This window comes from Chiloscyllium plagiosum, unplaced genomic scaffold, assembly GCF_037043375.1.
Source record: "Chiloscyllium plagiosum isolate Xiang-an unplaced genomic scaffold, Cpla_swu_hap1 HiC_scaffold_19, whole genome shotgun sequence".
Classification (NCBI taxonomy): Eukaryota; Metazoa; Chordata; class Chondrichthyes; order Orectolobiformes; family Hemiscylliidae; genus Chiloscyllium; species Chiloscyllium plagiosum.
This window is the reverse complement of record NW_028270157.1, coordinates 22,000,726-22,027,118: the sequence shown is the minus strand read 5'-3', so window position 1 is coordinate 22,027,118 and position 26,393 is coordinate 22,000,726. Positions and strand designations below refer to the sequence as shown.

Sequence of the window (26,393 nt, the reverse complement as noted above, 5' to 3'; positions counted from 1 at the left end):
CAACATGGTTTCGTCAAGGGCAGGTCATGTCTCACAAACCTCATTGAGTTTTTTGAGAAGGTGACTAACCATGTCGATGAGGGTAGGGCAGCTGACATGGTGTACATGAACTTCAGTTAAGCTTTTGATAAGGTTTCACATGGTTGGCTATTGGAGAAAATGCAGAGGCATGGGATTGAGGGGGATTTAGCAGTTTGGATTAGAAACTTGCTTTCTGTAAAAAGGCAGCTAAGTGGCGGTTGATGGAAAATATTCAGCCTGGTGTGCCACAACAATCTGTTTTCAGACCACTGCTGATTGTAATTTTTATAAATGATTTGGACGCAGGCAAGGTGGATGGTTTAGTAAGTTTGCAGATGACGCTAAATTTGGTGGAGTAATGGACAGTTCAGAAGAATGTTACTGTTTGCAGGGGGACTTGGATAAACTGCAGAATTGGGCTGAAAGGTGGCATATGAAGTTCAATGCAGCTAAATATGAGGTGATTTAGTTTGGTAAGAATAACAGGAAGGCAGAATACTGGGTCAATGGAAAGATTCTTGGTAGTGTAGATGTACAGAGGGATCTTGGAGTCCATGTACATAGATCCCTGAAAGTTGCCACCCAGGTTGATAGTGCTGTTAAGAAGGCATATGGTGTGTTACATTTTATTGATAGAGGGATTGAATTCTGGAGCCATAATGCCATGCTGCAACTATACAAAATGCTAGTATGGCCACACTTGGAATATTATGTACAATTCTGGTTGCCCCATTTCAAGAAAGATGTGGAAGCACTGGAAAAGGTGCAGAGGAGATTTACCAGGATGTTGCCTGATCTGGAGGGAAGGTCTTATGAGGAAAGGCTGAGAGATTTAGGTCTGTTTTCTTTGGAGTGAAGAAGGCTAAGAGGGGATTTGATAGAGACATACAAGATGATCAAAGGATTAGATAGGGTAGACAGTGAAAGTCTTTTTCCTAGGATGATGACATCAGCTTGTACGAGGGGGCATAGCTACTAATTGAGGGGTGATCGATTTAAGACAGATGTGAGAGGAAGGTTCTTTATTCAGAGAGTGGTAAGGGCTTGGAATGCCCTGCCTGCTAATGTAGTTAACTCAGCCACATTAGGGGCATTTAAACAATCCTTGAATAAGTATATGGATGATGATGCGATAGTGTAGGGGGATGGGCTTAGATTAGTTCACAGGTCCGTGCAAAATCAAGGGCTGACAGGTCTGTTCTGCACTGTATTGTTCTATATTCTATGTTTTAAATGTGCTGTTTGTCAGCCATCAACTTTACCTGAGGTTTTAGTAAGACATTGCTGCTTGATGTGCAGCTGGCAGTAGCTCCTTGGCTGGCTTCTCACTAGATGGCTGTAGATATCCAATCTGCTCTTCAGCATGGGTACCTTGCCTTGGTCTTCCGCTAGCTTAAGGACCTGAAAGTGGTAAGGATCTGTATGAAATTTGACCCCCCTGCTCCTGTATATGCGCATTCACTCTGGTTGCCAATGTTCTTCCTCTGCTATAGGACAGGGCCATTTAGCGAAATTAACATGGGCACACGATTACTTAGTCTGCACTGATAGGTACAGAAAGAGCTGTGTTACCTGTGTATGTTACTATTTAGGAGAATATGGTTTAGTGGAAATTAGGAGTTAAAGGGTTCAGATTGAAAAATTGTTCACAGTCATCTAAATTATTATGCATATAAAATGTGTGAAATATATATATAAATATATGATGATATTTGGGGAGATGGTGCATTGGTCATAATGCAATCTCGAATCCCAGGCAAATGTTCTAAGCATACAGGTTCAAATCACACCGTGACAAATGGGGAAATTTGAATTCAATAAAATCTGGAATAACGAGCCAGCCTAATGATATCTATGTAGTGTTGAAGTAATGTGATGGAAGGACTTATTTAGGCAAAACTATGTAGAATTTAACCTAATAAGTGCCTTCCAACACTTATACTTCACTTGAGCCCCTTGCTATCCTTCCAAATTTCACTCAAAGCTCTTTATTTACTTTTTCCTCAACTGCTTTTCTAGTTTTCCTTAAATGCTTCTGTTCAGTGTGCTTCCTGAGTCTTCATTCCACATTGCATTTGGTTGGCTAGAAACACTGAATTAAATCATGTGTTTAGTCATTCAACTTTTCCATAACTAAGTGTTATTTTTACATTTATCAGTTTCTATACAGGTTGAAGGAAAAGCTTCATTTTCAAATCAACCAGGATAAACAACAGCATCAGTCAATCAATCTTTCTTCCATTCCTGTGCAGCAGTCACAGCCAGAGGTTAAAATTGCAAACAGTATGGTACAGCCTGGCTCTCTTTCTGGCACTGTAAGTGTTAACATTGATCCCCAGGGTCGGCCTGCACCAGAAATCAAGCCATGTGTTTCTTCTGGTCCCTCACCATTCAAAATGAAGTCAGCTTGTCTTCAAGAAAGGTAAACTATACAAAATTTTATAAAAGTGAAAATATGAGATGAAACATTGTATTACCTTCACTAAGGCCTGCTTCGAAAAGAATGAAAATTAACACTAAGCATCAGTTGCAAGTGGGTTACTGAACTGGGTAAATAATTAGCATAAATGTTTATTCATTTATTTTGCAGTAGCATGACAAATTTGGCTTTAATTAGGCGCATAACTAAAATATTTGTGACTGTGGAGGTAAATGCGAGGTTAGCTTTGATCTAATGTATCCAATATCTTTAGAGAATAAATAAATGGGCAGTAGAAATTTGTATGACACAACACAGAATATGGTGGATGTATATGCATTGACATTAATTGTAACAGTGTGGACTTATCACTTGAATAGTCAAACGTTGATGAAATAAGGTACAGCTTGATGTAAACCCCAATTTTAAAAGTTGGGAGAGGTGCAGTGCTCACAAACCCTAAACAGACAGCTCATGTGGGGAGTCCAGGATCTGGAAATCTGAGTGATGTGAAGGACAAGGCCTCAGTTATGTAAATATTCAAGGAGTCCTGCGCTCATGTTGGTCAAATCCATTATCTGGTTGGTGAGTGAGAGTAGGGATTTGGTGACAGACAGTCAGAAATGTGGAAACAGTCCCAGCAGTCAGTTAAAGGTGAGTTCAGAGTGGAAGGTGGTTCTGTCTATGGTTGCAAAAGAGGAGGAAGTGTTTGCAAAATCTGAGTTGTCTTTGTGATACCTAAAGGAGCAATTCTGATCTTCTTGACACATTAAGATGAAACTTTTCACATTGACCAATGATTGTAGCAATGATGAAGTTAATACATCCGTTACAACATAATCAACAGGTTAAATTTTTTTGAGTATTTTACATGGAAGTAACAGCATAGGAGTAGAAATCCTTCTCTATTCCATTGTTTCAAAACTGATGTTGCTCCAAGTCCTGGTAAAGTGTAAAGTCAGTGACAACACCTTTGAACTTCTGTACATTTTCTCAATAATCTGTACATGTGTGAGCTCCTGATTTTTCTGTGGAGTATTAACAGTGAATTGTAACACTCGCATCAACCAACCCCACTGCCCAGCAGCTGAACACTTCAACTCCCCCTCCCACTCTGCCAAGGACATGCACATCCTGGGTGTCTTCCATCGCCACTCCCTAACCGCACAACACCTGGAGGAAGAACACCTCATCTTCCGCCTCAGGACCGTCCAATCCATGGCATCAATGTGGAGTTCACCATTTTCCTCATTTCCCCTCCCCCACCTTACCCCAGTTCCAACCTTCTAGCTCAGCACCATTCTCATGACCTGTCCCATCTGTCCGTATTCCTTTTCATCTAGCCGCTTCACCCCCCCCTGACCTATCACTTTACCCCCACCTCCATCCACCTATCACACTCTCAGCTACCTTCCCCCCAGCTTCACACCTCTCCCATTTATCTGTCCACCCCTGAGGCTCCCAGCCTCATTCCTGATGATTTGGAGATGCCGGTGTTGGACTGGGGTGTACAAAGTTAAAAATCACACAACACCGGGTTATAGTCTAACAGGTTTAATTGGAAGCACACTAGCTTTTGGAGCGATGCTCCTTCATCAAGTGATAGTGGAGGGCTCAATCCTAACACAGAATTTATAGCAAAAATTTACAATGTGATGTAACTGAAATTATACGTTGAAAAATTGATTGTCTGTTAAGCCTTTCATCTGTTAGAATACAGTAATAGTTTCAGTTCTTACATGTGTAAATCACAAAACCTTTTTTTTAAAAAGTTGCATTCTCGGGTTAGCTGTTAACAATGGTGATAGCTAGACAATATGTTGAAGGTGTTGGCCCCCTGTGTTCTCTGTCTATGCCATGATGTTTAGATTGATTCTAATCTAAAAAGTGAGATAACAGAGTTTTGCATAAATTCATGCAGTTTTTGAGCTCCGAGTTCTACATGAATGCATGCAGTTTTTGAGCAAAGTACAATGTAACCCTGCAAGTACAAATTCACCCCACAAAATATATGTGTGCATGTGGGTCTTTGTCTGTCTGTGTGTGTCTGTCTGTCTGGGTCGGGGGTTGTGAGTGTGAGAAAGTGTATGTGTGTGTGTAGCGAGTGCAGAGTGTCTTAAGTCTGTGAGGGGGTGCATGTGGGAGTGTGTGTGTCTGTAAGGGTGTGTGTGGGTGTCTGTGTGCGCGTCTGTGTGTATGTGTGTCCGTGTGTATGTGTGTATAAGAGTGCCTGTGTGTAGGAGTATCTGTGTGTGTGTATAGTGCAATGGTGGTCACCTGTAATGTGACATGAACCCAAGGTCCCAGTTGAGGCCCTCCCTATGGGTACTGAACTTAGCTATCAGCCTCTGCTTGGCCACTTTTCTCTGCTGCCTGTCCCGAAGTCCACCTTGGAGGATGGTCACCCAAAGGTCCGAGGCTGAATGTCCTGGATCACTGAAGTGTTCCCCAACTGGGAGGGAACCCTCCTGTCTGTTGATTGTTGTGCGGTGCCCATTCATCCGTTGTTGTAGCCTTTGCTCAGTTTCCCCAATGTACCATGCCTCCGGGCATCCTTGCCTGCAAACATATAAGATAGACAGCGTTGGCTGAGTCACATGAGTACCTGCCATGTACAAGGTGAGAGGTGTATCTATGTCCAGACTCTGACATGTCTTGCAGCGTCTACCATGATAGGGTTGTATGGAGTTGTCCTGAGAGTCGGGCAGCTTGCTACGAACAACGATCTGTTGAGGTTTGGCGGTTGTTTAAAGGCAAGTAGTGGAGGTGTGGGGAAGGTCTTGGTGAGGTGCTCATCCTCATTGATAATGTGCTGCAGGTCACGAAGAAAATGGCGTAATTTCCTGATGAAGGGATTTTGCCCGAAACGTTGATTTTCGTGCTCCTTGGATGCTGCTTGACCTGCTGTGCTTTTCCAGCACCAAACTCTTGACTCTAATCTCCAGCATCTGCAGTACTCACTTTTGCCTAGTGAATTGTGACAGCTTGGACACCAATTCCAGTGCAACATCCTACTCCTTATGCCTTTAGAACGGGAAATGCTTGAATTATATTTCTGCCAGCAAAGATTGCCTTGCAGCATCTTAGAGTAGATTCTCACCTTCTGAATGCACCACCCCCTCCCCCACCATCAGTAAAAGACTGCCAACAGTTCAATGATGCCATTATCATGAAGGTCCATAGGGAAAGGACATTTGAACAGCTGAATCACTCCAATGAAAGCATTACAAACTGCAGTGAGATACAGCTGTAAATAAGTAGGTTAGAAATCTTTACTTTGAGGGTTCTGAGGGTTTAAAATTCATGATATAGTTATTTATTGAAGGTGAGATCATCAACATTTCAAAATAACTTGGCAAGCTGATTAAAGCTAAAAAGTTAATGGTATATGGTGGGCTTTTCAGATTAGTGTAAATGCAGAGAATAGTCACTATGCTGATTTGACAGTGTTGTGATTGTCATTTGCTGTAGTCATATCCAATCAATAATATTACCACAGAAATCAGAAGTTGCTGTCAGTTCCACAGGATAATGATGGTCAATGCTAATCATTTTACGATAATTAAAACTATATAATCCAGGCCAATGAAGTAATACCCCAAAATACAAGGCTGAAATACATCTTGGTGATGTTAATTAAATTAAGTAATTTGACAGTTTTCTCAATACTATTTGTCATAGACATTATGTTGCGATTATGTCATTTTTATTTCCCATAATATTTTTCCACATATTTATTTTCTTGGATTGGAGGTTTTGAGCTATATGGTGAGGCTGAATAGGCTGGGGCTATTTTCTCCAGTGTAACAGAGGCTAAGGGGTGAACTTATAGAGATTTATAAAATCGTAAGGAGCATGGATAGGGTGATTAGCAAAGTCTTTTTCCCAGGGTTGGGGAGTCCAAAACTCTAGAACATAGGTTTAAGGTGAAAGGGGAAAGATTTAGATGGGACCTGAGGGGTAGCTTTTACATGCAGAGGGTGGTGTACTGTTTGGAATAAGTTGCCAGAGGAAGTGGTGGAGATGGGTACAATTGCAAAAGGCATCTGGATTGGTATATGAATAGGAAGGGTTTGGAGGGAAAAGGGCGAAATGCTGGCAAATGGGACTGCCTCAGTTTAGGATATCAGGTTGGCATTGACAAGTTGGACCAAAGGGTCTGTTTCTGTGCTTTACAGCTCTATTACTCTATAATGTCCTGAAAGATAAATTATACCATTTCTATTGATGTCTTATATCAGTCTTTATATGTCATTAATGTAAGTTAGCTGTACTGAAATTGCTTTTGACTTTATCCTTGTTGTATAAAACTTTCAGTTCAATGTGTATTTTGGAGCATGGTGCAATTTTTGGAAACCATTCTCCAATCTTTATGTGAAGTACTGTTTTCATAATTAGTAAATCTGTAATGGGAATTGAATCTACACTCCTACAAAGTGCACACGTGCAGAACTGCTTTTCAAATGTCTAGGCCACACTGGCAGCTGGGACTTCTCCCTTGTGGATTGCGCAATGCTTTTGTTAAAGAAAATCATACCTATGTTAAAGTTTGCGCGTTCTTAACTAGTCCCTGTCAATTTGGATGTGTAACAGATTTCCTCAAAAATTAATTTTCTGAAGCTGAGGCTTTAGATTTGCTTGCAGTTAAATTGAATTGTGAGTGAATAGTTGAAGAGCCAACAGAGCTAACAAGCTATGGATGTGGTGTACATAGACTTCTAAAAGATGTTGAAGATAGTGCCTCACAACAGAGCTTTGAGGAAATTTATAGCTAATAGAATAATTGGAACAGTAGCAACATGGATAAAAAATTGCCTGAGGGATAGGGAACAAAGAATAATGGTGAATGGATAGATTTTGAGCTGGAGCAAGGTTTTTAATAGAGTTCGTTGTTGAAACTTTATTGCTGGAACAGCACAGCAGGTCAGGCAGCATCCAGGGAACAGGAGATTCGACGTTTCGGGCACAGGCCCTTCTTCAGGAATGAGAAGGTCCTGTGCCCGAAACGTCGAATCTCCTGTTCCCTGGATGCTGCCTGACCTGCTGTGCTGTTCCAGCAATAAAGTTTCAACTTTGATCTCCAGCATCTGCAGACCTCACTTTCTCCTTTTAATAGAGTTCACAAGGGGTCCATTTTGGGGGCCCTTGCTTTTCTTGATATATATTAATGAGCTAGATCATGGTGCTCAGGGAACAGTTTTAAAGTTTGTGAGTGATACTTGGAAGCATTGTAAACTGTACGCAGAATAGTGTAAAACTTCAGAAGGATATGGACCGTTTGGTGAAGTGGATGGTTAAGTTGCAGATAAAGTTCATTGTGTGGAAGTGTGAGGCGATACATTTTCGAAAGAATGTTAAGAAATAAGGGCTGCTACCCTAAAGGATGTGCAGGAGTAGAGACGCCTGGGTGCATATACCCATAAATCAATGAAGGTGGTTGAACAGGGAATGTGAGCAGTTAATAAAGTGTGTATAGTATCCTCGGTTTTATGAGTAGAGGAAAAATTAGGAATGGTGTGAATGCATTGGAGAGGGTGCAGATAAGGTTAATCAAAAATGAAGATATGAAGATAACTTGGAGAAGACGAGACTGTTTACCTTGGAGGGAAGAAGGCTAAGAGGAAACTGAATAGAAATTTTCAAAATCATAAGGGGTTACACAAAGTAGGTATGGAGTAACTGTCCTCTCTCATAAATGATCAAGGATGAGAGGACACAGATATAAGGTAATTTGCATTATGTGATGCGATAAAAGTCTTCATACTACATTACCTGGAAGTGGTGGGGGCAGATTAAATTAAGACATACGATAGGTCGTAGACTTATACAGCATGGATGCAGACCCTTCGGTCTAATGTGTCCGCACTGACCAGATATCACTAAGTGATTGAGTCTCATTTGCCAGCATTTAGCCCATATCCCTTTAAACTCTTTCCATTCACGTACCCATCCAGATGTCTTTTAAATGATGTAATTGTACTAGCCTCCATAACTTTATCTGGCAGCACATTCCATACATGCACCACCTTTGCACAATAAAGTTCATTTTTAAATCTTTCACCTCTCATCTTACATTTATGCCTTCTAATTTGGGCTTCCCAACCCTGGGGAAAAGCCTTTGGCTATTCATACCCCTCATGACTTTATAAATCTCTATAAGATCACTCCTCAGCCTCTGAAGCTCCAGGGGATTAAAAAAAGCCCCAGCCTATTCAGCCTCTCCCTAAACCTCAAACCCTCCAATCCCAGCAACATTCTTGGAAATCTTTTCTGAACCCTTTCAAGTTTAACAACATCCATCCTGTAGCAGAGAAACCAGAATTGAATGCAGTATTCCAAAAGTGATCTCACCAATGTCTTGTACAGCTGCAACATGACATCCCAATTCCTATACTCAATGTACTGACCGATAAAAGTAAGCCAAATGCCTTTTTCACTATCCTGTCTACCTGCACCTTCACTTTCAAGGGACAATGCACCTGCACTCCAAGGTCTATTTGTTCTGCAACTTGCCCCAGGCCGTACCATTAAGTGTATAAGTCCTGCTCTGGTTTGCCTTTCCAAAATGCAACACCTCACATTTAGCTAAATTAAACTTTATCTGACACTCCTCGGCCCATTGGCCCAAGTGATCAAGATCCCATTGTCTCTCAGAGATAACTTTCTTCACTATCCACTACACCTCCAATTTTCATGTCATCTGCAAACTTTCTAACTGTACTCTTATATTCACATCCAAATTATTTATGTAAAAAACAAAAAGCAGTGGACCCAGCACCGATCCTTGCGGCACACTGCTGGTCACAGACCTCCAGTCCAAAAAGACAACCTTCTACTATTACCCTCTGTCTCCTATCTTCAAACCAATTTTGTATCAAATTAGCTAGCTCCCTTGGATTCCATGTGATCTAACCTTGCTAACCAGTCTACATGCGGAACCTTGTCAAATGCCGGTTAAATAGTTATTTAAATAGAGATAAAAAAATCCAGTATTATGAGGAAACAAAAAAACAGGTGAATGGAACTTGAGTCATAATGCTTATTCAGGGAACCAGTGCAAACACAATGGACTGAAAGGTCATCTTCCACACCATAATACTCTGCGATTCTGTGCACTAGTTACAGAATTCAAACAACAGCCAACAGTGACATTGACATTTGATCTGATAAGTATATCTGCATTGTTCAACAGAATAGAGCAGTGTTCCCTTGGTGAAAATGTGTAGTTAATCAAAAATTCCTAGTTAGAGTCATAGAGATGTACAGCATAGAAACAGACACTTTGGTCCAACTCGTCCATGCTGACCAGATATCCCAACCCAATCTAGTCCCACCTGCCAGCACCCGGCCCATATGCCCCTCAACCCAATCTATTCATATACCCATTCAAATGTCTCTTAAATGTTGCAATTGTACCAGCCTCCACAACTTCCTCTGGCAGCTCATTCCATACATGTACCACCCTCTGTGTGAAAAAATTGCCCCGTAGGTCTCTTTTATATCTTTCCCCTCTCACCCTAAGCCTATGCCCTCTAGTTCTGGACTCCCTGACCCCAGGGAAAAGACTTTGCCTACTTACCCTATCCATGTCCATCATAATTTTGTAAACCTCTATATGGTCACCCTCAGCCTCCTACGATCCAGGGAAAACAGCCCCAGCCTGTTCAGCCTCTCCCTGTAGCTCAAATCCTCCAACCCTGGCAACATCCTTGTAAATCTTTTCTGAACCCTTTCATGTTTCACAACATCTTTCCAATAGGAAGGAGACCAGAATTGCACGCAATATTCCAATAGTGGCCTAACCAATGTCCTGTATAGCCGCAACATGACCTCCCAGCTCCTGTACTCAATACTCTGACCAATAAAGGAAAGCATACCAAGCACCTTCTTCACTATCCTATCTACTTGCGACTCCACTTTCAAGAAGCTATGAACCTGCACTCCAAGGTCTCTTTGTTCAGCAACACTCCCTAGGACCTTACCATTAAGTGCATAAGTTGCGCAGAAGTAATGTCCCAAACTGCCCAAAATGAGGATAACTGAACATACAGTAATTGAATATAATTGTACTTTTCCAGTAGCATATGTAAGGCAAAATTTGGTATGAGAGGACTATACAATGAGACAAATGTTTCTTACAATGAGGTGGACACAAAACATTTGGAGTAAGGCTAATAGAACATGACTGTAAATTTTTCTGCATTTAGTGAATCTTGTAAGGAAATTTAATGCAATTTTTATACCATTTAGGAGATAGATCCTCACATTGATGCTAAAGTAATATCCTAATGAATTACAAGCACTTGCTGTAATTTGTTTAATTTTTACTTTCTGTAGTCAGACATTATCAGTTTTTCTACCTGCTAAGGTTTATTGGAAACAAAATTGATATCAAGATATAAAGGGAAGATATTTTAATCACTTGCTTTCCTAACTCTTTTAAATAATTATGATGTAAGGTGTGTGATTTATATACATTTTAATATCTTTGGTTTAGGAGTGTGGAGTTTGAACTAGTGGCATGTATGGTTTAGTCTGTGTGTTTGTGGGTGCTTAATAATTAACTTGTCAGTATTTCTGAAGGCATGATTTATTTTACATCAGTATGAGGAGAGGAGTCTTATTGTGGAGAGTTAGATTGCTGTTAGTTGTAAGGATCAAATTTTTATTTTCTTTGCTTTAGATAACCATCATGTGGAAAGCTTTTGTTCTCAGTTTACAGAAGTCCTGGTTGAATAGGATGTATGAAACAGTTTTTCCTTAAGAAAAGGGATAGTTTAGATCTGGTAGAAAAATAGATAACCCAATGTAAGACTATTAGTTTGAAACTTTCAGAATGGAAGAGTCTGATTAGAATCCTGAAGGAGTGATTTGATGCTGAGGAAGTCTAAGCTTAGTTGCATGACTAATTAAGTAAGAAATAACCAAACTCTCATGACAGGGAAATGAAAGAAACGGTTACAGCCAAACCTATAGATGTGATATAGAAGTAAACTGGTGTTTAAGCAATGTAGAGTGATGGTATTGGGAGAGATGTGATTGTATTTTACCATGTGTTTCAAAATCTTTCAGATTGTGCTAGAAGTAAATAGTTTGATTTTTTTGGAATCATAGAATCCTTACAGCATGGAAACAGGCCCTTTTGCCCAACAAGTGCACAGTGACCCTCCGAAGAGTAACCCACCTAGACCCATTCCCCTGCCCTATTATGCTATATTTACCCCTGACTAATGCACCTAACCTACACATCCCTGAACATTATGGGCAATTTAGCATGGCCAGTTCACATAACCTGACATCTTTGGATTGTGGGAGGAAAGCTGAGCATCCAGAGGAAACCCACGCAGACAGTTGCCCAAAGTTGGAATCAAAATCAGGTCCCTGGTTCTGTGAGGCAGCAGTGCTAACCACTGAGCCTCCATGCCGCTCCATTGAGTCACCGTGCTGCCCTGTTATATCATCTTTCTTTTGCATCATAAATCTTTTTTATAATTAAAACCAAATCTACAGCATTCTATGCATTTGTGTTTCAGTGAAAGACCATCTTGTTTATATGCATACTACAGTATTTAATTCACCAGATTTTAATCTGGGATCTGACTTGTCCAGTATTAACATCAACTAGGATCATAACACAATGAATAAGGTAACCATTTAATTTAAAAGCTGTTAGATCAAATTAAGATTTCATGTCAACTTTGCAAGTATCGAACTACATTACTTTAAGTTACAAGTAGACAGACAATTTAAAAGTAGGATTATGGTCAGGACATGTGTAAATGGTTTCTCATTCTGTTTTAGAGCATGTAACAAATCTTCTCACCAAGTGAATGTTAAAAAGAGGACTGTTTTCTTCAATTCACGTAGCTAAAACTGTGAAGTCCCCAAGGCATTGGCAATAATTTCCAACTTTTTACTTCAAACTATGTTTTTGGCGAGAAGTTTAGACTGTTCAGAGTACATTTTCTAATAGGAAGTTCCCATGTTATTTTGGTTAAATAGGTGGGCCATTTGCCTTGGGAAATTTGCAGAGGATCCTGGTATTTGTCAATAATTGTAAAATATAAATCCTTCATGTGGCAGTCATTTAATAATTTGCAAATGTTGGCTAAGCTCTAAGGAGACAAACAGCTGAATTTCTGTAGAATTTCTCCTACTCATTTGTAATAATTCCCACAGAAGGGCTGTCTTAGATATCCTGGAAAATGAGCAGGAGATCTCCTGGGAGATATTGTTGAAATGGATTAATATTAAAATTACAGGCAGAAGAACCTTTTACAGAGAGAGAGTTTCAGCGTCTGGAATTGTGCAGTACTCCTAATATAGGAAACATTGACACATTTTGAAAATATTTAATGATTCTTCACCATTTCTACATGCTTTGCAAATGCACGCTCTTTTGGAATTACACTAGCTGTGAAGTATTAAACAGAACAGAATCCTAATATTCCAGGCATTTGTCCTTTGTTCTGTTTACGAATGCTGTTGTATCACATGGGGCTATTGTTGACACTCATGAGAAATAAGATAGCAACAATAGTAATTATAGCAACAATGAAGATATCTTTATTAATGTACTTCCCATGTAAACAACTGTTTGCTCCAGTTGATCTAATCTGAGCAACAGATCACATCCTGTAAATAAAATGGTTTACCCAACAACAATGGGCTTCATTTTCCAGAGATGATTATAGAATGAAGAATTTAGCAAGCGTTGTTATCTAAATTTATGTTGATGCGAAGAATTATAATTTGGAGGTGCCGGTGTTGGACTGGGGTGTACAAAGTTAAAAATCATGCAACACCAGGTTACAGTCCAATAGATTTATTTGGAAGCACTAGCTTTCGGAGCACTGCTCCTTCATCAGGTGGTTCTCGAATTATAATTATATAACAAACAAGAATACTGTATGTACCTTATATCAATATTGCTTTGCAAGAGCCACTTGACAAGAATATTAATCAAAACTTCCATTTATATAGGATTTTCCATGTCCAATGAGTGTTTTAAAATAAATTTGTAGTGAATGAATTACTATGGAACATGGCAAGCAACTTATGCATAGAAAACTTTCACAATTTGTTAAGCGATAATGACCAGAGAATATGTTTTTTGTATTGTTAACTGGTGGACAAATATTGGCCAAGACTCTGGGGAGAACTCCCTTGCTCATCTTCAAAATGCTGCTATGGAATCTTTTATCTCTAAATGAGAGAGGATAGTCAAGGCCTCAGTTTAATATCTCGCCTGAAATGCAACCCTCCTTCTGTGCTTTATTGGAACCATATCCTTTTACACTCAAGTCAAGGAAGATTTGAACCTCAGCTTTCCAAGCTCAAAGGCAAGAGGGCTACCAACTAAGGTAGGGCTGACACTTTTGTAGGACAAATCTAACAGTAAATATCTTTAGATTAGATTGGATTACTTACAGTGTGGAAACAGGCCCTTCGGCCCAACAAGTCCACACCGCCCCGCCGAAGCGCAACCCACCCATACATTTACCCCTTACCTAACACTACGTGCAATTTAGCATGGCCAATTCACCTGACCTGCACATCTTTGGACTGTGGGAGGAAACCCGAGCACCCGGAGGAAACCCACGCAGACACGGGGAGAATGTGCAAACTCCACACAGTCAGTCGCCTGAGGTGGGAATTGAACCCGGGTCTCCGGCGCTGTGAGGCACCAGGTTATTGCTACTTGGTTTTCCTCAGTGTAGTGTCCGAGATCTAACCATCTTCAGCTAATTTGTTTGTAATAGAATGTCACTATGTTTAGGAGTTTATTGAAGATTGCACAGAGTTCAGTACCATTCACAACTCCTCAGAAGAAGATCTGGACAATATTCAGGGTTGAGATGCTAAGTGACAAGTGAATTCCTTTTCACACAATTGTCAGGTAATGACCTCCACCAACAAGAGAGAACTTAACCATCTCTTCTTGACATTCAGGAGCATTACCAGTGGAGTTGTCACTGACTTATGGTAACTGGACAAGTTACATAAATACTGTGGCTACAATTTCAGATCAGATTAGAGAGTGGGAAATCAGCAATAAGTAACTCACTGTCTATAAGGCCCAAGTCAGTAATCTGATAATCTCCACCTGGCTGAATAGAAAAGTGTTCTTACTTGTACTGTTGATGCTGAGTCAACTGTTTCATCGTGAAAATAATATCTGATTATCCACTGTAATCAGAAACTATCTCCATAAACAGAGGACAGTAAACTATCCTGACAAGTGGAAGCTAGTAAAGAAAAGTATGCATAACAAAAAAAAAGAACTACATATACTGGAAATCAGAAACAAAAACAGAAATTGCTGGAGAACCTCAGCAGGTCTGGCAGCATTTGTGGAGCGAAAGCAGTGTTAACCTTTTGGGTCCAGTGACATTTCTTCAGAACTGATTGATTGTAGCTAGTTAAAGGTTGATATGTATGCTGAAGACCATGAGTGGGGAGGGAGAGAGAGGGGAAGGGACTGAGCCATAGGTGGAGATGGAGTCCAGAGGGAACAGCAGTTCGGTAGACAACAGGATGGATAATGGTGAGCCAGGGAGAAAAAAAAACTTCTAATTGGGATAATTAGTGGGTGAATATGGATTGGCTGTGATGAAAGGAGCCCATGTGATGATGAGGCCTAATGTGTGGGGATTGTGGTAAAGTTATGGGGGAAGGAATCCTCGGTTGAGGAACAAGGTGAACATTTCAGAAGCCTCCTTACTGAAGTTGGTTCCATGTTTATTGCTTACCCCACACCCAGTCCTGTAATGACATAGGTTGCTTTTAGCACAGTCGCCCACTTTAACTACTCCTAGTCCCATTTTCTGTCTTTACGAAAGAAACGAACTTTGTAGTGAATTAAACCTTTGAAGAGCAGGTGTGCATGCTGAAATGGATAGAGGTAGAGGAAGCTGATGTGCTGAAAATTTTGTCAAACATTAAGATTGACAAGTCGCCAGGCCCGGACCAGGTTTGTCCTCGGCTGCTTTGGGAAACGAGAAATGCAATTGCTTCACCACTTGCAAAGATCTTTGCATCCTCACTCTCCACTGGAGTCGTACCTGAGGACTGGAGAGAGGTAAATGTAATTCCTCTCTTCAAGAAAGGAAATAGGGAAATCTCTGGCAATTATAGACCGTAAGTCTCACGTCTGTCTTCTGCAAGGTGTTAGAAAGGATTCTGAGGGATAGGATTTATGACCATTTGGAAGAGCATGGCTTGATTAAATGCAGTCAACACGGCTTTGTGAGGGGCAGGTCATGCCTCACAAACCTTATCGAGTTCTTTGAGGATGTGACTAGAAACGTTGATGAGGGTCGAGCTGTGGATGTGATGTATATAGACTTCAGCACGGCATTTGATAAGGTTCCCCATGGTAGGCTCATTCAGAAGGTCAGGAGGAATGGGATACGGGGAACGTAGCTGTCTGGATACAGAATTGGCTAGCCAACAGAAGACAGCGAGTGGTAGTAGAAGGAAAATATTCTGCCTGGAAGTCAATGGTGAGTGGTGTTCCACAGGGCTCTGTCCTTGGGCCTCTATTATTTGTAATTTTTATTAATGACTTGGATGAGGGGATTGAAGGATGGGTCAGCAAGTTTGCAGATGACACAAAGGTTGGAGGTGTCACTGACAGTATAGAGGGCTGTTGCAGCAGGACATTGACAGGATGCAGAGATGGGCTGAGAGATGGCAGATGGAGTTCAACCTGGATAAATGCGAGGTGATGCATTTTGGAAGGTCAAATTTGAAAGCTGAGTACAGGATTAAGGATAGGATTCTTGGCAGTGTGGAGGAACAGAGGGACCTTGGTGTGCAGGTACATAGATCCCTAAAAATGGCCACCCAAGTGGACAGGGTTGTTAAGAAAGCATATGGTGTTTTGGCTTTCATAAACAGGGGGATTGAGTTTAAGAGTCATGAGATCTTGTTGCAGCTCTATAAAACTTTGGTTAGACCGTACTTGGAATACTGCGTCCAGTTCTGGTTGCCCTATTATAGGAAAGATGTGGATGCTTTGGAGAGGGTTCAGAGGAGGTTTACCAGGATGCTGCCTGGACTGGAGGGCTTATCTTATGAAGAAAGGTTGACTGAGCTCAGACTTTTTTCATTGGAGAAAAGGAGGAGGAGAGGGGTCCTAATTGAACTATACAAGATAATGAGAGGCATAGATAGTTGATAGCCAGTGACTATATCCCAGGGCAGAAATGGCTAACACGAGGGGTCATAGTTTTAAGCTGGTTAGAGGAAAGTATAGAGGGGATGTCAGAGGCGGGTTCTTTACACAGAGAATTGTGAGAGCATGGAATGCGTTGCCAGCAGCAGTTGTGGAAGCAAGGTCATAAGAGACTGCTGGACATGCATATGGTCACAGAAATTTGAGGGTGCATACATGACGATCAATAGTCGGCACAACATCATGAGCTGAAGGGCCTGTTCTGTGCTATGCTGTTCTATGTTCTATTATCACATTATAGGGGATGTATTCAGCATCCCATTTTCTCACTTATGCTCTTATCTCTTATTCAGCTATTTTCTATCTGCTCTCTGTTATCTCCGTGTTTACCTACACCTTTCATCTCTCTCTCTCTCTCTCTCTCTCTCTTTCTCTGTCTCTCTCACTGGACTCTGTCTCCTACTATCTGCTTACCTCTCTTCTGTTGCCCCACCAACTTCAACTTCACCATAAATACCCCTTTTTCCTAGCTGAAAGTTCTGATGAAACATTACCTCTGCTTTCTTCCCACAGATGCTGCTAGACATCTTAATTAGATTAGATTACTTACAGTGTGGAAACAGGCCCTTCAGCCCAACAAGTCCACACTGACCCGCCGAAGCGCAACCCACCCAGACCCATTCCCCTACATTTACCCCTTCACCTAACACTACGGGCAATTTAGCATGGCCAATTCACCTAACCTGCACATTTTTGGATTGTGGGAGGAAACCGGAGCACCCGGAGGAAACCCACGCAGACACGGGGAGAATGTGCAAACTCCACACAGAGAGTCGCCAGAGGCGGGACATGCGAAGGTTCTCCAGCAATTTCTGCTTCTGTTCACATTGAGGGATTGTTTTCAGATACATGGGATTAATGGCAATGCTGAGATTCACAACTCCAAGTAAAATAATTATTCCTCCAAATCCCTATAAAGCAAATCATCCATGATGACAGGCAAACTTAATGAATTTATTAAATCTCAGCCCAAGTGACTTAAGGGAGAGTTACTGAAACAGGAATCAATATTACACCAATAAATTTGAAGTCCAAGATCACCATCTAGTGGAGAGATCTCAGAGTTAACAGATTTCAGCTCAAGAATTTGATGATTGTAGTTTTTCACAGTCTAAAGAATTCAACCAGTTATATTCCAACATTTTTTGTTTCACCTTACTGCTCAAAGATTTTCTTTTAACCACCTGGCAATCATGGAAGGGTTATAAACAGTGAGTCCTGTTGTAGGTAACAGCTTCATTAATACAAGAAACATATCTTTGGATGACCGTTATGTGTTAATTTGGGATTCTGTCATGATAAAAATAACCAATTCATACATCTTCACACAGCAGTCCCTTAATTTTATTTTATGATCTATAAGGCTCGGCTAAGCAAAATAAAGACCAGAACTTACATAACACCAGGACAATTGATTTTGGAATATTATTAGTCTCTCAAAGGCTCACTGCCTACTGAGGAGGTTTAACTATGCATACTTTGTGTGCTAAGCAGCTTGTCACTTATATCTTTCAATCATTTGGAATCTGTGCAAAAGAGGAAAGGGAAGTGGCAGATTAGTCGTTGATGTTTGGGTCAGGTATGTGTTTATCTGATTGTTTCTGTATACAGCTTGACTTGAGGGCGGGTTTCAACTCCCAATGTGTGTGGCCCCAGTGTAATACTAATGTAGAATGCACCCTTATACACATAGGAGATGACTATTCACTGGAGAATGAACCCTCAGGAGATTCAAATGGCATCATTAAACCAAAGTTGCAGAAAAATGTTTGAAATAGAATATTACTGAGAAATCAAACTCCGTTTAACAGGAAAATCCATAAATGAAATGCAGTTTACTATCAACCCTTCCACCATGTTCTTTGGTTGATATTAGATGCAGTTGATAAGAGTAATAAATATACATAAATAACAAAACTAGAAGAAAGATTTCCCCCAGGGATAAAAATCACAACACACCAGGTTATAGTCCAACAGGTTTATTTGGAAGCACCAACTTTCAGAGCGCTGCTCCTTCATCAGGTGACTGTGGAGTATAAGACACAGAATTTATAGCAGATGTTTACAGTGTGATGTAACTGAAAATATATATTGAAAAAGACCTGGATTGTTTGTTAAGTCTCTCATCTTTTAGAATGAATCATTCCCACAGGGAGAGTAGCACAATTGCACAATTCACAGGATCAAGGAGAGAGCCTGTTATAAGCAGGTTGACACCCAGGGGTGTTTCAGTAATGAATCTGAAAATCTGAGAGTACACCCACTAGAGTAGCTATGAGAATCTTGTCTCGCCAGTTCCATAAGAGAGTGATTGTATAGAAAATAAATGAGGCAATAAGAACCTCTGTTGTTCATTTGCAACACAGCTTGCTCTAACTTTGGGAGCCACTTAAAAAAGGAATTGTTGACTTTACATAGATTGCACTTATCAACGCCATGACATTGAATAACTAAACAGAATGGTTCTCTGTTAATCTCCATTGCAAATAATTTTGAGAGCAATGTTTTTTCTTTATTCACATTTTCTCTTGTTTTGAACAGTGATGGCAAAGAACTCCAGAGCATGGGAGGTTGATGAATTAATCCTTGTGATTAGAGGTTGTCATCCCTGAAAGAATTCCATAACTGGGCATCTCCCAGACTAAACAGCTCAGGCAGCATCTTCGAAGACAGAAAAAAAAACAAAGTTAACTTTTCAACTCTGTGACTTTTCACCCAAAAATCAGTATGTTGTTTGAATAAAACTCATGTGAAGTTAGAAATCACACACCAGGTTATAGTCCAACATAGAATTTATAGCAAAGGTTTACAGTATTATAAATTCTGTGTCTTACGATCTCATACTCCACAACCACCTGATGAAGGAACAGCGCTCCGAAAACTAGTATTTTCAATTAAACCTGTTGGACTATAACCTGGTGTTTTGTGATTTTTAACTTTGTACACCCCAGTCCAACACCGGCACCTCCAAATTTTGTGAAGTTAGGTTTACAACTACAAAAACAGTTCTTTCGGATTTGGATCCAACAATAGAAGAGCTGTCCAAACTTCTCCCAGAATATTTATTTCTGATAAAGCAGATATCTATCCTACCACAGATCATCAGAACATCTAAATTCCTTTTTAATATAACAAAACATGTGTGCATTTTTGAAAGAAAGATTTTTGGCTGTATAATACTGTAACAACATTAGATTTGTCTCTAACTGAGGTTGGGATAGGTAAATACATTTATCTCTGGAGGAGAGAGTTAAATGCACATGGCTTAGTCTATCGCAACCTGGATTCATAATTACAGTACTGAAAGAGGATAATATAACGTTTCCTTTCTTCTCTGATATCTCTTGTTACATTTAAGGGAGTGTTAATCTCTGCAGACAGCTTTGCAAAATGGACATTATGTTTCCCTTTCGTTACCAGATGATGTCATAAAGCTCAGTTCATCTGATCTAAATAACAATCAGTTAAGAATAAAAAGCTGGGGATTTGTACATTTTCTATGCAGCATGAATAGAATTAAAGACTGTTATAGCACAGAAGCATGGCTTTAGCTCATTGGTCCACTTTATTGTTTTCTCCACCTGAGCCACCTTGCCTGATCCCTACGACCACATTTGTTCTGCATAATCCTTCATAATGTTTAAAAACATTTAATATCATTCCTAAGTAGGTCTGGACTATTCATTTTTACTATTCTTCTGTTGGATTGTAACATGACTACACTTCACCCACCACTGTAATTTGGCAAGCTCAGTGAAGCAATAAATCACAGGATTGACATTAGCTAAAGTAATGAGTTGTGCAAGAGGGCATGCCAGGAGCAGCACCAGATGTACCCAGAAATCAGGTGAAGCTACACAACAGTGTGTCAAACAACATAAGTAAGTGGAAGACAAGTCTGAGCAATTCAGTAGTCAACTTCAGACTTAAGGTCTGCAGTCCTGTCATGAATGGTGGTGGAATGATTAAACAACTTCTCTGGAGGAGGAAGCTCCACGAACTTTACTATCCTTAATTATGGGGGAGTCCAGCGCATCAATGCAAAAGATAAAGCTGAAGCATTTGCAGTGTTCTTGCAATGCTGAGTTGATGATCCATCTTGGTAACCTCAAGGAACATCCACCCAGAAGCCCTAAATTAGATCTACATAATTCAGAAGAAACTCCTGGTAGCACAGTGTAACCAAGCACCACAATCATCCTTGGCCCTCAATTATCTCCTTATTGCAACTAAAGTTTTTTTTTGAAAAAAGTACACAGCAACACATTGAGTTAGGCATGCTGTAATGAGAACAAGATTTTAAGTATACACATGCAGAGTTATGAAGGAATCCACTGTTCTGGAGTAGGTGTGCTCTATTTTTCTGTGTTTAAGAGGATCTTTAGTGATCAAATAAGCAGAATTTCTTCTAAGCTTCATTACTGAATCAATGCCTTTTTAATGTACATATCTTCTGAGTCATTATGAGCTGCAAGGTTTGTAGACACTGCTAATTGCTGTCTGTATTATGGTTGCATTTCCTCTCCCTTTGCCTCATCTCAGTAATTTCCTGTTCCTACTGCTCTTGCTCATGTCCATTGTAAGGGCGTTGTGAATCTATAGCTCCTTGGAAGGAAAGTGGGAAATTAAAGATCTCCTTGAATGAGGTTGCTTCAAAAGCACCTTTCAACACACTTATACAGATGTTCTTTCCTCTACTTCCTTCTATACTTGCTCAGAACTAATTACGCCTTTAACCTCAGTGGTGGGAAAGATGCTGGAGTCTATTATAAAGGATGAAATTACGACACATCTGGATAGTAGTAACAGGATAGGACAGAGCCAGCATGGATTTATGAAGGGGAAATCATGCTTGACTAATCTTCTGGAATTTTTTGAGGATGTAACTCTGAAGATGGATGAGGGAGATCCTGTAGAGATGTAGTGTACCTGGACTTTCAGAAAGCTTTTGATAAAGTCCCACATAGGAGGTTAGTGAGCAAAATTAGGGCGCATGGTATTGGGGGCAAAGTACTAACTTGGATTGAAAGTTGGTTGGCTGATAGGACACAAAGAGTAGTGATAAACGGCTCCATTTCGGAATGGCAGGCAGTGACCAGTGGGGTACCGCAGGGATCAGTGCTGGGACCGCAGCTTTTTACAATATATGTTAATGATATAGAAGATGGTATTAGTAATAACATTAGCAAATTTGCTGATGATTCTAAGCTGGGTGGCAGGGTGAAATGTGAGGAGGATGTTAGGAGATTACAGGGTGACCTGGACAGGTTAGGTGAGTGGACAGATGCATGGCAGATGCAGTTTAATGTGGATAAATGTATGGTTATCCACTTTGGTGGCAAGAACAGGAAGGCAGATTACTATCTAAATGGAATCAATTTAGGTAAAGGGGCAGTACAAAGAGATCTGGGTGTTCTTGTACACTAGTCAATGAAGGTAAGCATGCAGGTACAGCAGGTAGTGAAGAAGGCTAATAGCATGCTGGCCTTCATAACAAGAGGGATTAAATATAGAAGCAAAAAGGTTCTTCTGTACAAGGCCCTGGTGAGACCACACCTCGAGTACTGTGTGCAGTTCTGGTCTCCAAATTTGAGGAAAGACATTCTGGCTATTGAGGGAGTGCAGCGTAGGTTCACAAGGTCAATTCCTGGAATGGCGGGACTACCTTACGCTGAAAGACTGGAGCGATTGGGGTTGTATACCATTGAGTTTAGAAGACTGAGAGGGGATCTGATTGAGACATATAAGATTATTAAAGGATTGGACACTCTGGAGGCAGGAAACATGTTTCCGCTGATGGGTGAGTGCCGAACCAGAGGACACAGCTTAAAAATACTGGGTAGACCATTTAGGACAGAGATGAGGAGAAACTTCTTCACCCAGAGAGTGGTGGCTGTGTGGAATGCTCTGCCCCAGAGGGCAGTGGAGGCCCAGTCTCTGGATTCATTTAAGAAAGAGTTGGATAGAGCTCTCAAGGATAGTGGAATCAAGGGTTATGGAGATAAGGCAGGAACAGGATACTGATTAAGGATGATCAGCCATGATCATATTGAATGGTGGTGCAGGCTCGAAAGGCAGAATGGCCTACTCCTGCACCTATTGTCTATTGTCTAACTTTTTCCTGTTTAAATGGGTTAAAAATTTGTTTCTGCCTATGCCCAATCCTGTTAGTGTAGCAAATCAGCAAATGTTATGTTTGGTTCTGATTTCCATGCTGCAGCATTCAGCCAATTGTGATCTGTGATAGCCACATCAGGAGTAATTTTCTAACAGGCTATGTGTCCATCGAGGCCCATATGTAGCAGTGACTTCCAGCACCATAGGTCAATACATGATCAGCATGATCAGCATGCCAGTGCCAATACCAATCACAATACATGAAACCTTAAACACAGACAGCCATGCAGCTTAGAGAGAAAGTTGCATCTCAGGCATACCTGCCTGAATTACAAATTCATACATTAGCTCATTTAGCCAGCTTCTAGTTCTTCTTGTGTCCCACTTTAAACATAACCAGCAGCAAAGCTTGTCTTAAACAAGACAAAAGATTACTTTATTGTAAAACTATTGCTGAAAGTTGTAAAATGAAAACTGGTAATTATTAGCAAAAAATAATAGATGTGAAGATTAAAAGGAGGTTTGGATCAAAGATATTTAAAAGGATGGATGTAAGATCAGCCTGTTATCCTGCAGACCTGGCTTGCTTGAATATTTCTCTTCTTGAAGTGAAGAGATTGAAAACTTGAACAACATCTGTGATGGCTTCTGCAGGCAAATAATTGAAAGCTTGTTCCAAAGATGGACTGAACAGAACTGGTCCTGGGAGAGAGTGAAGTAAAACTCAGATTAGCCTTCTTCACAAAGTGTATTGTATTATAATTGTACAGTTTTTACACAAGCACACTGCTGACTGCTTAACAAAGCTTAGCAGCATGCAAGGCTAGCGTGTGTTCCAGCTATCTCCTAGCTCTTAGAGACAGCCCACTTCTCTTAGAGGGGTACTGTCTTCACAGAAAGCAAATAGCTGCTAACTATCAGCATGACAATTGGAAACAATGTAACTGGATCGCCAGGGCATTGACAGGGCTCCTACGTTCAAAGATGGATAGGCTTGGAGGTAAACAGAATGAGAAAGACATGTTTACATGGGAACTGGGAGACCATCAAGGAGTTCCCTCATCAAGGAATGAGAGGAGGTGATTCGGAAGATTAACACCTGGATCTTGGCCTGCAGGACTTTGTAGAATTTCTGGAAAAGGTTGAATGACCTCACAAGGGTAGTCAATGTCAGTGAATGTGACCTCTCATTTCATCTCCAAACCACTGAGCCAACTGACTCTGAAGTTGCTTAATGCCCCATATGCCCATAACTCACTCATCGGTACTACCTAAGGATGGAGACTAAGGCCCAGACACTTTACCTCACCCTCACACAGTTTCTATTGCTGCCTACCTCATACTCAACTTTTTGTGCATGCACAACTCTCTAGTTGTTCAGCAGTGGCAGACATATTCCCACAGACAGGGTAAATCAATCAGTGACATTTTTCCTCTCTCGTTCAAAGCTGACAAGAAAATGGCAAGCTCAAACCTTCACTTCTGATTTTATGCTTTCAGTCACTTAAGAAGTCCCACTCTCATCAATCTTAAATAGAAGACTGCCTCACGGACAAAGAATGTTTCTCATCTGATTGGACCCTAGCGCCCACAAGCTCCAGTTCTGCCAATGTGAGATTGTTTGTTGTTAAAATGGAGTTGTGTCAGCACATGGCCAAACATAAGTGTTATGCAGCCAAGGTAGGAATGGTAAATTTTCATGTCAGCTCACTAGAGAGCAAGGGCATTGATGGGTTTTTCTGCGCAGGACTCAAATAGAGCCACCAACAGAAAAGACAAGCATAGAGAATAGATGCTGGCAGCATCTAAGGAGAGAGAAACAGAATTCCTGTTCAATCCAGGATGACTCATCTTAAGGACTTGAAATATTAACTCAGTCTCTGTCTCCACAGATGCTGCCAAACTCACTGAGTTTCTCTAGCATTCTCTGTGTTTACTTCAGATGCCTGTCATCCTCAATATTTTGCTTTTATTCAATGTGCACTGACTTAGATGCACTTCGAGATCCTAGGTGTAGTGGCATACCTACAGCCAGCCAATTTTTTGACACTGTCAAAGAGTCTGGTTTGAACGTGGTTGGGCCATCTTGCACAGCTTCCCCTCTTTGCAGACTCCACTCCACATGTTAGAAACCTGGAAGCCTTGCAACCACAGCTCTCATTCACTTTCATTGTTGTCATTGATGAAGGACCAAATTCTCTGTCCTTCCCAAATGGATGCTAACTGAGCAACACAGCCCAAAACAATTCACAGGAAGTTGCCATAACAGAAGGAAGTCAACAACACCCCACCTACAAGTTGGGCGGTAGTTTCCTTTAACTGTATTGGGGTCACTCATGGAGCTGAATGCACGTTCAAGCTTCATATGATCATAGTCAAAACGTGTGGTGCTGGAAAAGCACAGCCGGTCAGACACATCCAAGGAGCAGGAGAGTCGATGTTTTGAACATAAGCTCTTCAGCATTGACTCTCCTGCTCCTTGGATGCTGCCTGATCGGCTGTGCTTTTCCAGCACCGCACTTTTTGACTCTGATCTCCAGAATCTGCAGTCCTCACTTTCCCCTTCATATGATCATCACAGGTTCCACTTCACCTGGACAGCCCACAATTCAGTCAAGGTCAAATCAGCTGAAAATGCTGTTTGGCATCTCAACCGACCACTCCTGATTTGCCTGTCACCAGCTTTTTCCCAAATTGTGGCACTAAGAAGGCTGCAGCAGAAATAGTCAGAACCACAGCACATGACATTTTTAGTCTCAGCACCCTGTTAAGTAGCTATTAATTTTCTTTCTGTCTACATAAATATTTTTGAGTCCTCCAGGCACCTTTTTGTTTGTTTTTAAGTTGCAAAATCTGTAATTAAAACATTATTTTCCAATTGTTTCAGAATCAGCTAATGTTTTGGGCAAAGTTTGCGGATAGTCAAAGCTAGGGAACTCAAGTACTGATTCCTAGTTTGACAGTGAGTTCTTGTAGATCCACTTTTCTGGAAGCTCAGCTTCAGTCAGTTGCAGTTCTAGTAGTATTGGCATTACGTTCAGATACTTTCCTGCATGCACAAATTTGATGAGTATATCGTCTGTCAACAACCAATTCTACCACAATTTAGCATGCATCTTAGAAAATGGTCTATTTGAATTATATACTAGATTTAGGTTCAACACCATTTTGTCACCAAAAATAAGATCAGACTTTGAATCCTAGATACAGTTTTGTGATGAAACAACGCTATTTTATTGTTCAATTTTAACTCTCAGTAACTATTAATGCATGTTTATTATTGCATTGTACCTGATGGTGAGGATATGGAGTAGGCCAGGTAGCTGCTCTACAGATGACAAACTTTTATCACATGATCAATCACATGATCACTGAGGTTAGACAGACAGCACTACTTACCTCAGTGGCTATTTTATATCATCGTCAACCCTACCACTACAAAATTGAACTGCTTTTTGATTAATGCCATATAAGGGTTTGGATTTTTGATTGCCAAAATAAGGAGTTTACTGTTAAATGAATAATCACTTAAGAATTGACTGAGTAGCACTCATTTCCCTTAGCAGAGAACTTAATAATCAGGGGGTAGAGATTTAA

At 40.6% G+C, this 26,393-nt stretch overlaps 1 protein-coding gene across 2 annotated transcripts in view; it reads left to right on the top strand.

Annotated features, from left to right (window-relative positions):
- LOC122559762 (receptor-type tyrosine-protein phosphatase R-like) overlaps positions 1–26,393 on the top strand; it is a 213,992-nt gene that overhangs the window by 62,164 nt on the left and 125,435 nt on the right. For both annotated transcript variants that reach the window (XM_043709749.2, XM_043709751.2), the window contains one exon: positions 2,181–2,443. In XM_043709749.2, coding sequence (XP_043565684.2) covers positions 2,181–2,443 — 263 coding nt within the window. The remainder of the gene's footprint in view (positions 1–2,180; positions 2,444–26,393) is intronic.